The 14,226-nt window shown below is 40.0% G+C and overlaps 1 protein-coding gene across 9 annotated transcripts in view; it reads left to right on the forward strand.

The window, feature by feature from the left end:
• LOC124554896 (nicotinamidase) overlaps window positions 1-14,226 on the forward strand; it is a 328,203-nt gene that overhangs the window by 194,643 nt on the left and 119,334 nt on the right. For all 9 annotated transcript variants that reach the window (XR_006968484.1, XR_006968485.1, XM_047128580.1 and 6 more), the window contains 2 exons: window positions 331-435; window positions 515-649. Coding sequence is in view for 7 of the 9 variants with exons in the window: in XM_047128580.1 (XP_046984536.1) it covers window positions 331-435; window positions 515-649 (240 nt within the window). In the remaining 2 variants the exon portion in view is untranslated. The remainder of the gene's footprint in view (window positions 1-330; window positions 436-514; window positions 650-14,226) is intronic.

The following is a 14,226-nucleotide window of genomic DNA, read 5'->3' on the forward strand; positions in this document are numbered from 1 at the left end:
TAATGCAAAGAGTATGAACAGTTGGCTTTTTGTCCGTGTACATAGTAGGGAGGATTCAAATAATAGTGACACCAAATATACTCTGTGCTATGCTGTCCAAGATATGATGCTATTCGGAGTATAATTGTAGATGTAGATGAAAAGTGCAAAATAAATAGTGTAAAGAAACAATACACTCAATATTCTGTCCAACACTCAATACTTTCCATTGGAAAATATTTTAAGGCAATTAGATTTTTTTGTCCTGTTTGTACACTTGTGCTTAAGGGTGTAAGAATGACTGCAACTGTACCATTGATGTAACAATTGTTTTTCAATAATTTTGCACAGATTGTTCGCCCTGTGAGTGTGTTTTTGATTGTTGATGTCCAAAACGACTTTATTTCGGGGTCTTTGAACATTAGTCACTGCTCAGCCAAGCAGAATGGAGCCGAGGTAATTCTTCTACGTAAAATTATACGCAATAGAGCTACACATTGTAAAAGCAATGGTGATGATTTAATTTGATTTGCAGGTTATCGAACCAATAAATAAGTTGCTGGATACAGTCAAGTTTGATGCTGTGTTTTATTCCTTGGATTGGCATCCAAGTGATCATGTTTCTTTCATTGATAACTTGAGCCAGAGGAAAGTTCATCCATCAAGTCCTGTAAGTATGAGCAGTCTTTTAATTCTGTAGTATAATACACTGATCTCCATAAAAAGAGCTGCACCCAGAAGAGGCCGAACAGTCCAATGCAAACTGGGTTGTATGTTGTTCACCATCAGCTTTGCCAATGATTGCTTTTGCATGGTCAGCCATGCACTCAGGGAGTGTGGGTGGAACCATGGCGTCATGCTCACCAGTTGATATTTTAGAGGGCCGGCCGTGGTGGTCTCGTGGTTCTAGGCGCGCAGTCCGGAACCGTGTGGCTGCTACAGTCGCAGGTTCGAATCCTGCCTCGGGCATGGATGTGTGTGATGTCCTTAGGTTAGTTAGGTTTAAGTAGTTCTAAGTTCTAGGGGACTAATGACCACAGCAGTTGAGTCCCATAGTGCTCAGAGCCATTTGAACCATTTTTTATATTTTAGGGCCCCGAACAGCTATACTGGCCAGTGTGACAATGGGTAGCATCACTACAGCATCACCTGCACATGCACTTTGGCCAGGCGACACATTCAACAGCGGGTTGCCAAGCTAGACGAGTATAAGAAGCACTGCATTGTGAGGTTGCGGGAGGCTCGGCAGTCCCAGAGTCATATTATGTGCCACACCAATTGTACGGAGACCACCATTGCTTGTTGTTAGGCGCAATGCATACAGAAAGGCAAGCGCACACAACGTGTTTGTTCTGAATGTCCGACGTGCACCATAAGGAGGGAGGACTGGAGGATTGTCCACAACACTCCAACAGATCCAGTGGCAATGATAAGGGCCATCCAATAGGCTGTACTGCTGTCTAACATCGTCCTGTATGTGCTAGTTCCATTGGCAGGCAGTTGCATGACACAAGCCTAACCACGTGCAGTTGTTACAATACGTGCCACTCAGAGCCATGCAGCATCATGCCCAAGTCGCCTGTTGTCAGTAGTTATAGATGTGGTCTGCTGCAGACTAGCAATGGGTCATCTTTAGTGACAACTCCCACTTCTGCCTCGGGGGCCGTGACCACTGGGTCTGTGCCTGGAGGCACAAGGGAGAGCACCACTAGGAGTGCTTTCAGCTCTCCCCTCCTATGTTCTGCCAGCCTGGTATGGGGAGTAATTGCCTGTGGTACCAGTTCACTGTTTGTGTTCCTGACAGTCTCCAGGACAGTCACATGGTACGTGGAGTAGGTCCTGCCCTGCCATTCATGAATGTCCATGGCCATAATCATGCCTCATTTATACAGGACTATGCTAATCCTCATACTGCTGCAGCCTGGTACAGGGAGTAATAGCCTGTGGTACCAGTTCACTGTTTGTGTTCCTGACAGTCTCCAGGACAGCCACATGGTACGTGGAGTAGGTCCTGCCCTGCCATTCATGAACATCTATGGCCATAACCATGCCTCATTTAAACAGGACTACGCTAATCCTCGTACCGCTGCCTCCTCTGAAGTGTGAAGTGTGCCTTGCAGTTGTGGATACTCTGCCATGGCCAGCTGCATCACATGGTCTCTCTCTCTCTCTCTCTCTCTCTCTCTCTGTGTAGCACAATAAATGTTGGTCCTTTAAAAGTTGAGAGTGTAATCATTTCATATGTGTGGTACCATCTTCATGCCTGCCAACAATGATCGCAATACTCCCTGTCCTTCTGGGTGAGCTCTTTTTATGGTGATCTGTGTCATAATTGTGACTATTTTACTTGCAAGAATAAACACAGATTGAGTGCTAAACTTTTCAAAAGTTATGGCAAAACCTATAACGTAGATGTAAAACCATAACCTATGTGTAAAAATGGACAAATCGTAATATTTCAGGACACCCACTGAAGATGCCTTGTAAAAAAGGCGAAACGCATCTGGGTGCATAAATAAAAGTAAAAATTTTGATGTGCAGTGTGCAAAAAAAGGCATTTTCTTTGAAACAGCTGCTGTGAAAACGGGCACTACAAGAAACGTGTTTTCAAAAGTTCACGTTGGTGCTCTGAATAAAAGAACTGTGTTTGTCGTGGCGTGGGACCATGTTGTTCATTCGCTGAGGACATAGTGAAGATTGTTCGGCATTGCCCTCCACATACCTGTGTGAATGAAGTGTTGTGTGATTAACATTGCCCTGTGCCCTCATTTATAAGTCACATGTGGAGAAGTTTTAAATTAATCCAGGATATTGGTGCACAGGAGATAAGGAATTCTGTCCTGTCATATCATTAAGTTAAGTAGTAGTTTTGACTTTGTACATATGTACTGTTTGTGTTTTCCTTTTCTTTTTTGTTTATAAATGTATAGCCATGGTGTTCTTTTAATCATTGACAAAGGTCTTCTTAGGCACTTGTGGGTTTTATTGTTGTTCTGAAGAAGGTGTAGTTATCTACACCGAAACCTGGGTTAACACTTAACACTAGGTGCTTTTTTCGCAATCGAGGCGGGTTTTTAGTTAATATATTAACCAACGATTGCTGATGCACTGTGATGTTGAAGGTTCTTAATTATTACAGGTGTAATAGCAAAAAACAAATATAGGACAATTTATTAATTACACAACAAAAAGAAATTTTATTTACAATGAAGAATTGAAAGGAAGAAACATCCCATAATGTACAGTATGTCATCATAGCGTGCCCTCTGTTGAAGGTTGTAAAAGTTATACATAGTCCAAAAAATGACTCACAGAATGCCAGGTGGTTACCTAGGAGATGAAATCTGAATCAATACATACTGTTATCAACCACCAATATTTTGGAATCAGTGATAGCCTGATGCTATCTAAAATAAACAGGAAACGTGTTCCAGTCCTGTATGTTCGTATGCCATTACTCATAACAAACATTAAGCTTAAAATGTGCATTGAGAAACATTATACATTGTAAAATGAAAGTAATGTTCCATAAGCTAAAATGTAATCTGCAACTTTGTAAGCAGAAGTGTGGTTACATTCCTGGTCAATTTAATAAAATATGTAAATGACATAAACATTGGCATTTGACATATCACAATTATAAGAAGTAGTAATAACAGCTTAAAATGTGCATCAAAATATGATATCATTAAATGAAAGTGAAGTTTCCATTATTTGTGTATGCACACAAACAATTCGTAGTGTGCACAATAGTCACTGTACAGTCACATCAGTTGCACAGCAATCGGCACATCGTACACTTGGGATTGAAGTACTTGATATCAGTTCATGACCAGGAGATTCATTAGCATATTTCAGTTTAACTTAAGGGGGGATGTAACATAAAATGTAAACATTTATTTAAAAAATCATTACAGCCATATTTATTAATGTACAAATCTAACATTTTGCATGTGTAAAACAAAAGAGCTGTGTTTTAACAGAAAAATATAATAAAATATGCAGGATTAATATATTGCCAGAAATTTGAATTTTTAAATTTTTTTATTGTCTTTTTTTATAAAAAGCCATAACTCAAATTATAATCATGAAATCCATCGGAAAATTTTGTTATAGTGTCTCGAGAAGGTTATAAGACCACTGAACTACAGTTAGCAATTTATGGTACAAACTGTATCATTAACAGAGTTTTTAATTTTGCACATCCAAAATTAACTTTTTTTCTACATACAATCATCTAAAAATCAGAATTTAATTGCAGGATGTCGTATTTTTTAGTTCCAGGGAGACAGCAACCCATTTCAAACAGCTCCTGAAAATTTCATAGCACTAACAAGTATACTTCTTGAGAAAAGGCTTTTACAAAAAAATGTTAAACAGAGAAAATGACATTCAGAGATTTTCTTCTCATATTCCTTCATGTAATAAGCTTACCTCAATTTTAAAATCCTCCATACTGATACTCCTCGTACTCCAGGTTTCTCTTCTCTGCTCTTCGAATGTGCCTGGCCTGTATTTGCAGGTAAGATACTACTGATCTGTTAGCTTTCTTGACCCTGCTCTTGCCGATGGTGTAAAATGCTTTTGTTGCAAACACACCAGGATCTATACCAACTCTCTTCAGCACTTCAATTCTGCCATTATTTTTGTTATTGTAACATAAAACTGCACCCTAGACACCTATTTTGAGTACTTGAAGTCCACAGAATGTCCTTTTTGGGTATCTAATCCAAATTAAATTATTGAGGCTTTCAATTGCATTTTATGTCTTTCCAAGAAGACACTTTCTCAATATATCAGGGTTTGCAAGAAACGTGATTGTGGTCTTCATTGCATTCATAACAGGTTCTGGTCATGAGTGTTTATGTGAATATGTCTCATTTCTGTTGTTGAACTTATACCAATTGTCTTTTGGACGCAGATTGTGCATTGGTGTTTGGTCAGTGGATAGTTTGTGGAAAAAAATTGCCCACACAGCATACCCCATTGCCTCTAAATTGTGTGTGTGTTTTTCCTTATGGCTTTCCGATAAAATAACTGAAGAGAATCAATTTCTTTCAGAGTAAGCCTGCCATTTCCTCCTAGTGGTTTTCCATCCTCAAGTACTTCACCTTTCTTCTCTTTCAGCAAGCGCCGAAGCCTATCACCAAGCCACTTTTGGATGTGGCCAACACATTCCAACTTTTCTATTGTTGTAGTGTACTGATTTTTATGTTACAGTTTTTAACGAAGAGGAGTCCCCATCACCAAGGTATTTAGTATATCTAACACCATACTGGTCGTCAGATCTGGAGAACATCCTCACAGCTGCAGCAGCCACCATGCCCCTATTTGAGCCACTGTAATTCTTAAAGCATGCTATTGCACGCTTTTCTTGCCACAGTTTCTCACTGTCTTATGGAGCGAGGTGGCGCAGTGGTTAGCACACTGGACTCACATTCGGGAAGACGACGGTTCAATCCCGCACCCGGCCTTCCTGATTTAGGTTTGCCTAAATCGCTTCAGGCAAATGCCGGGATGATTCCTTTGACAGGGTACGGCCACGTTCTTTTTACATCCTTCCCTAATATGATGAGACCTATGACCTCACTGTTTGGTCTCGTCCCCCAAATCATCCCAACCCCTCCCACTGTCATCATAGTTGGATATTTTCCTTGTTGCACTCTGGTGGCAGTATTTAGACATAATTTATACATCTAAAACTTTACCAGAGTCAATACCAATAACAGATGCAACTCCATACAGAGTTATGTGATCCCTTTTCATCCATGTCCCATCTATAGACACACACAAGTCAGTAACATTTGTAGGAGATTCACTGTCATGAATATCTACCCCAGGATCTATTTCTTTTTGGTTTATTTCCACCAGTTCCTCCACTGCTTTCTTCATAGAAACTTTGACAGTATTGCATACAGCATCAGACATTTCTTTATTTATTTTAACAGTCCTTGCACAAGGTGGAGGCATGTTCAGAAAACCACACAATAAATTACCTCCTTCCCTGACCTGTCCAAGGCATCTCAGAGCATATGCTACCCTAAAATTGCTTTCGTAGGTACCAGTGTCAATTTTTTTTTTGGAGGAGGAAAATGATAATTCATAGCCACACAAATTACAAATTAATTTAAAATCAGAAGCTATTCCCACTCTACTTTCTTAAACAACAATCACGCATTCCATATTTTTACAGCTAACACATGAACATGAAAACTTTATAGCCTGGCAGAGAGTCTCTAAATCAAAAAGTCTAGCTCCAATGAGATCCATATCAACATCATTCATGCACCTGTGCAATTCTCCTGGCCCAAGTTTCGATGCTGAGGCGGAGAGCTTATGTTCTTCATTTTGAGCTGCTTCCTCTTTTTTGTTGGTAAACCAATTTCCATGAAACCTCCATTTCCTAAACACTGTTTGTCCACCACCCATTATGCATAAATCTTGACTTCCAAGTAAAGGTTTGTGACTTCAAACCTTCCACCTACTAATATGTGTTAGTATTGTCAAAATGTAAATAAACCAGATGCAAGAAAGTTTTCAGGCAAAGATATAGATGTCAGCCAGAGATATAGAAGTCAGCCAAAGATATTGAAAGACAATAGCATTCACACTGACAAAAATTCTGCTGAAGCAAGCAGTTTCCCAAGTGTTGGAAAAGATGGAAGGGGCCGCCGGTTCAGAGTTAATCAGTTTAACAATTTAAAGGCATTTCTAAAGCTGCTATCACAATAAAATTCACACACAACATAGATTAAACTGTGTAGATCAAGAAAATAGTATTTTTGAAAAATCGATTTTTTGGACAAAAATCCATTACATCCCCCCTTAACAGCCCATGTCATTCACTAAACACTGTGGTGTCTACATCTGAAACCACACACATATAGCATTCATGCAGCTTTGTGGTTGGCACATCATAGTTTTTAAGATTAATGTGCCAGATAGCAGTTCTAACTAATAAGAAACACAATGTGTATAGTTATTTAGTTCTTTACGCTTGGGTCACACTGAAACCACGAAAGTGGATCACTGTTCAAACAGTTATTTTTCATCAGCCACAGACACAGTATGCATTAGCAGTCATGCGGCACGACAATCACATTTCTGTTCTTGCTCCCGTCTGTTTGTTGATGCTTTTCTCTTCTGACCTATTGATATTATGCACTGCTCGACTCATCTCACTTCACATTACATGTTAAAAGATTCTGAGTGCACTGATTGACAGCTTCATACAAAATTACAACTTCATATTAATCTGTTAATGGAAAATGATTTAAGCATATTAACAAGTGTGAGAACATAACAACATCAGAATAAATGGAAAAAATACACTTAAATTCATGACAAATGGATGACATTAACAGAAACATAGTTGTGCAAAGAAATAGTTGTACAGAGAAATACATTTACAAAACTTGTCCTGAAATACCCCTTTCAATGTATTACAAAAATAAAGCAAAAACCAAGGAAAAATAAAGTACAAGAAAAAGGAAAAAAGTATTATATCATGTCATAGTGTTATCTTCAGAAGGCAATCTATAGGAAACATTCCTAGCCACCCAACATACCTTGTCTGGTTAAGATTCACTCATATCTTCCTGATCTGGATGCAGAATGACGACACTATCCTTATTCCTTCACAGCTTGGTTTTCTTTATCTCCTACCTATTTTACTGGCTGTCCTCATCTTGGTGTGATACCTTCCTAGAAATTGAGGTCTGACTCTGTAATGGCTCATACAAACTGCTGTCCATAACAAGCCCATTAACCACCAGCAGTATTTACATTATGATAGCTGCTATCTATTCCGTACTGAAAGGACTCTATGGTTGCCTGTGGACACAACATCTGCAGTGACAAGCAGTTCTTCACCCAGTGTGCTGTAGGTGTTACTTAGACTTTTACAGGCAGACATTACCCTCTGCCCCACTCCCACATCCACTCCTCCCCCAAACCTAGTCTGTAAACAGATCACCCCTGTCATATCCATACATGTCCCTAATCCTCCAACCTCACTGATGAACCTGCTGCTAAGGAGTATCTCATTCATGATCTAATATTGTCTTTGACTGGAACAACTTAACTACATTCTAATGTCTGGGCTGGGATTACTTATTATCATGCTCAGAAATGAGGAATATCATACCGATAATCCTTTGCGTCCCTTCCAAATAGTATTCCACTGTTCACCCAATCTATGCAATATTCTAGTCCATCCTTTTGCCCCATCTACTCTCGATCTCTAGCCACATGGTTCAAACTCCTGTGTAAGATACACCCAAGTGCAAGACCTGTCCAACACACACACACCCAACACATTCAGTTCCAACTATCTTAGATATATCCTATCCTGTCAGAGTCAAGGTCACCTGTGAAAGCAGTAATATATTATATACCAGCACTGTTGCAACTTCTGCACTGCTTTATAGGTGACCGCGAACAGAGTTGACCACATTGTGGCAGAATGCACTGCTGAGTATAATTTGCACGAATTCAATGGTTGCTTCACAATCTGTGGATTATATAAAGACAATTGTCCTTTCAGCGCATCCATTGATCCCATAATCGTTCTTGCCTCATTCTTCACAAAACTGTGCTCCAGAACCACCTCCATCACTCTTCCATCAGGCTAACTTCATTCACCATACACTCGCACCATCCTCTCAGCAGTCTTCCTCTATTCTATTTCCCTCCTCCCCATTCTCTCCTCCATGTTACTTCCTATGCTTGTGGCCAGAACAAGCTGACCAGTGCCACATTCCTATCCAACATGCATGCTGCATCTCCTTCCTAGCTGTCAGCCACCTTACTCAACCTTCCTGCCCATGTCCTCACCTCCTTTCTCCTCTTGCCCAGTCCAACAGACAGATCAACACCTCAACTAATATGATGAGGTGTTATGTTTACTCCTTCCATTATTTATATTCTACCAAGTGCTTTCCATTACCATAATCTCATTGACAGACCCAAAAAGGATACAGTCATGATGGTGTTACATCGTAAGACTCTCTTGGCATATCTCCAAAAAAAGTGATCAATCTAAAATGAATAACTGGTTAAGTTTTGATCAAGAAAAGATTTGAGCCTGTTATCCACCCACCTGTAAAAATTAAAAGTCTTTCAGGCAGCTTGAAAGATAAATTAATAATTCTACTAAACCTAAAATTCATTTGAGTAACTCTTAATATTTCAAATACACAGAATGGCTAGGGTTATAGATGCTGGACTACCTTGGGCAAAGATGCATCAAATTGTATCTTTAAAGCTTGCTATAATGTGCTACCCTGAATGGCTGGATTATTATATTTTAGGTAGCAGGTAGAAAGGAGGGATGTGTGGGTTAGGAGGATTGAGATCTGTGGAAGGAATTTTGAGACCTCAGGGACCCAGGGTTTTTATTACGTATTTTCCAAGGCTCAGTACAGGTCGAAGCACTGGTTCATTCCAAACTGTTTTAGTACATCAAGGTGTCTCAGAGCTGACGAATCCCTCTGCCACGTAACTCTCACAGTCAAGTATCATAGTAACAAAGCCTTTTCCTGCAGAGTGGAGGATGACAATATAGCAGTGTAACTTAATATTGTGAATAGCATGCGACTCGGTAGGAACTGAATTATGAGGATTCAGTTGTATTTTGGAAAACATTTGGGAATGATGTTGGAAACAAGAAATTGCTGCAATGCCTGGAAAAGTTGATTTCAGAGGTAGTGGACAAGGAGGATTCCTATAAAATTTAGGTGGGAATTGTTGGGGTCATTATTGTGAATGGTAGTTGCACAAGAAGGGTGGAGGGACCTTACATTTTAATCTGTTTAATCATCATTGTAGATAACTTTTTAAGGTGATGTGAGATGTTTTGGTCATGTTTATAGTTGCCTTCACAGCGAATTATGCTGAGTCTGCTCATGTGACAGGGGCTGAAAGGAGGAAGAATCATAACTTGGTGTGAATCATTGTTGATGGTCATAAATGTGTATGTCAGTAATAATGTGAGTAGGGACTAAGGATTGATCAGTTTGGAATTCAAGTAGAGATTAGTCAAAAGACAGGTCTACATCCTGAGCTGGGAACCTTTAAGGTGAGGCCTTTAGGAGCAACACTGAAGGTTAAGACTAAAGAAAAAGTATACAGTACTGTAGTTTGGCTATGGCAATTGCATGTTTGCATAAGGAGTGTAGGAATTCTGATGTAGGTCCGGGGAACATTAAGAGATAGGTAATAAAAAACAGAGATGTCTTACACTGGTAATAGTTACTCTGAGATAGAAACTGGATTCGAACAAGGAGAATGACTTCTGTTGGCAAATCATTCCCTGGCAGGATGTGCAAGAGATAGTAAAGTGATTTTGCAATAAGAGGTAGTCACTAAATATTGTATAAAGGGAGCTGAATAAAACAAATATGACTGCTAAGAGACAAACTGCTACTAGAGAAAAATAGTGGCTACAGAGGGAAGAACTGCCAACAAACAGGGAAGAATTGCTGCCAAACCCAGATAATTGATATAGGCATATACACTGACGAGATCACCAAACAAAGAAGAAAGATTTGCTGAACACAGAACTGAAATCATGAAATAACAGAAAAAAAGATGATGACAGGCTAGAATGACAGCTGACACACACAAGCAAAAAAGAATAATAGTCATTGCTTGCATCAAAAAGAAAACTCTTAAGAGAAGACATTTCTAGTACTGCTAATAGTAACACAAAGTACATAATAGTAATACTAGTGTAGCAATAACAGTAACAATAATATTAAAATTCAAAGAAAATCAAACCAATCACAATCAATATATGGAAAAAACAAACCTTCCTGCTTCCTGTGTAAAAGACTGATTAGTGGACTGTGTAGAGAAGAAACTTGAGTTTAGTCTGGTGTGTAACATGAAACATTGTGAACATATTTTGTGCTTGTGATGTGAATAAAGTAATTATTGTGTAACAAATTATGTGTTTGATTGGTATTAGTTGCAATGTGCTAATTCCAGGTGACCCCGAGGCAGTAGGTACTTCAAAACTTTGGATTAACAGAGGAGGCAGGAGGCTGTGACCGCAAACAGCATGGGCAGTAGAGTTAATGGCATATCAAGCTGCAAACAACTTACAGCAACTCTCATATAGTGTGGGCACAAACATGATCAGTGGTGCCAGAGGCCGTGAAACCTTCTACAAAATTCACTGGGAACACTTCCACACTCAGTCAGCTTTGTTGAAGTACACAACTGTGCCTGATTCTACGGCACCAGATCATAACCTAACATTTTCACTTGCCTTGCACTGTAGTACCTGACCATTGAAGCTGTGTGACATGTGCTTTGAATTCACAGTCGTGCCGGAAACAGCTGCACACCTGTGCGAGATGTGCTCCGAGTGTTCTACCCTGTCGCAAGTGTGCCAGGAACTTTCACCATCCAAATCTGGCAAAGTGATACCCTTACAACAAGTAGTTAGTGACTAGCCACTTGAGATGAGGAACCTTCCCAAAATTACCAGCTTTCCAGCCCAACAAGCCACAGACTTGGTTTCAAGTAGTCAGATTAATTGCACAAAGATACATAATAACAGACAATACAAAAAAGTTTGTGCATAACAAACCAGATATGAGTGTCAGATACATTTCTCACGCTGTGCAATCAGCCATGCACACTATGTGATCAAGAGTATCCAGATACCCTGAAAAACATACGTCTTTCATATTAGGTGCATTGTGCTGCCACCTGCTCCCAGGTACTCCATATCAGTGACCTCAGTAGTCATTAGACATTGTGAGAGAGCAGAATGGGGCGCTCCATTGCGCTCGTGGACTTCAAATGTGGTCAGGTGAACATTGGATGATTGAACAGTGGAAAAACATTGTGTGGAGTGATGAATCACAGTACACAATGTGGTGATCCGATTGCAGGGTGTGAGTATGGCAAATGCCCAGTGATTGTCATCTGCCAGTGGGTGTAGTGCCAACAGTAAAATTCGGAGGTGGCGGTGTTATGTTGTGGTCATGTTTTTCATGGAGAGGGCTTGCACCTCTTGTTGTTTTGCCTGGCTCTATCACAGCACAGGTCTACATTGATGTTTTAAGCACCTTCTCGCTTCTCACTGTTCAAGAGCAATTCGGGGATGGCGATTGCATCTTTCAATATGATCGAGCACCTGTTCATAATGCATGGCCTGTGGCAGAGTGGTTACATGACAATAACATCCCTGTAATAGACTGGCCTGCACAGAGTCATGACCTGAATCCCATAGAACACTTTTGTGATGTTTTGGAATGCTGACTTTGTGCCAGGTCTCACCGACTGACACCAATACCTCTCCTCAGTGCAGCATTCCATGAAGAATAGGCTGGCATTCCCTAAGAAACCTTCCAGTACCTGACTGAATGCATGCCTGCGAGAGTGCAAGCTGTCATCAACGCTAAGGGTGAGCCAACGCCATATTGAATTCCAGCATTACTGATGGAGGACACCACAAACTTGTAAGTCATTTTCAGCCAGGTGTCCAGATACTTTTGAGCACATAGTGTATGTGCAGCAAGAAGGATGTGGCCCCATTGGAATATGAGCACTTACAAACTCGACCGAGGCCAGTTATGCGAGATGCAAAGAATAATGGGTCCCAAAGTGACAATGTGGAATGACAGTTAAATGAGATATCGTGAAAGCAGCTGACCCTTCATGACTAGAGAACATTGACCCAAGGTTGTCAACCTTGCAAAGAGCCCGCAACAACACATACCAGTGACTTACCTCATTTACAAATATGGTGTTCTCACAAGAAGTTTGGCACAATAACATGCATATGTATTTCATGTTGCAAGTTCAAATATCAGCAACAGCAGCCTACTAAAGAACACTAGATGTCATAAGGCAAGATGTAAGCAGGCTACAAGGTGCAAATTGCCAAACAAACTTACACTCTTTTAGCCTACAGACGAATGATACCCAACAGCGGATTTCAGACTGCAGTGCACCATCAGCTGTGACATTATGGCAGCAGATGTGTCAGTACCAATATTGGGGGCAGATTTTCTTCACCACCACAAATGTTCACTATATGTAGCTACACGTGTGATTAGATGTACTATTATGTGACAGTCAGTGCAAGCATTCAAGGACAAGGACGCTATAGGTATACCATCAGAGGTAGGAAGTAGAGACAAAATTATGAGCCTAATAAATAACATAAAAAACACGATATTGCCACTACTAATAATAAATTACAGGTGGTGGTACAATACAAACTGTAATTAAGTCAAGAAAATACTGAACTATGGAATATAAATAAAGCATTGTCGAAAACAGTTGTACAATATATGTAAAAGGATAGTTAACTTGCATCACCTGGAGCAGCAGCCTTAACCCCAGGGGGTACCAAGTATTGACACAGCAAGTCAACAGATGCTGAATGCACAGGTCAGTGAAGTGAAGGTGAACAGTAGTACACCCTGTCATACTGTCTTTAAGTGACATATATGTAATAAGAGTCACATGTGCACCACATTCGAGGGAGTCGGACAAGAGTCACGGCATTACATTCACATGTCGCAAGGTCCCCCAGTCTATGCAAAAGCATTGAGACTTGCATCAGAAAGATGTTGAGCAGTTAAATGAATAGTAGAAGAACTTTTCTAGACAGGAGTTTTATGGCCTTCAGCCAGTCAATGGGCATTGCTGATCCACTTAGTGCATAACAAGCACAGTTTCTTTTAGATTATGTGGAGCTTACGATCACTTAACTTCCATATATTACCTTGTATATATCCTGTTCCCAACTTACAGAATTCTTCACATGCTCTGGCAAGTGGGAACATATTTAGTGTGATAGATTGCAAGAAGGCCTACCACCAACTTGAAAAGATCAAACTCAGCTGTTACACTGGCACACCCAGTAGAAGATGGTCCATTATCTCTGACATCTGATGCAAGTGACATAGTGATTGGCGCAGTATTACATCAGATAATTGGCAGAGAACATTTCACACTGAGATTCTTTTCAAAAAAATTAACGAAGGCTCAACATAAATGGTCCATGTTTGACCACGAGCTACTAGCAGTTTATGAGGCCATTCAATATTTTAAGGTGGACATTGAAGTGTGAAAGTTTAAAATATTTATGGACCACCACCATGTGGTGGAGATGATCAGGAGTCCTGAAAGAGTTTATTATTAGAATGTTGGCAAATGAATGGCACAGTAAACAATGTATCGTGTGACATATCTTAAGGACATGTCTTACCATTCGTAGCCACA

The sequence above is a fragment of the Schistocerca americana genome, chromosome X (genome assembly GCF_021461395.2).
Source record: "Schistocerca americana isolate TAMUIC-IGC-003095 chromosome X, iqSchAmer2.1, whole genome shotgun sequence".
NCBI lineage: Eukaryota > Metazoa > Arthropoda > Insecta > Orthoptera > Acrididae > Schistocerca > Schistocerca americana.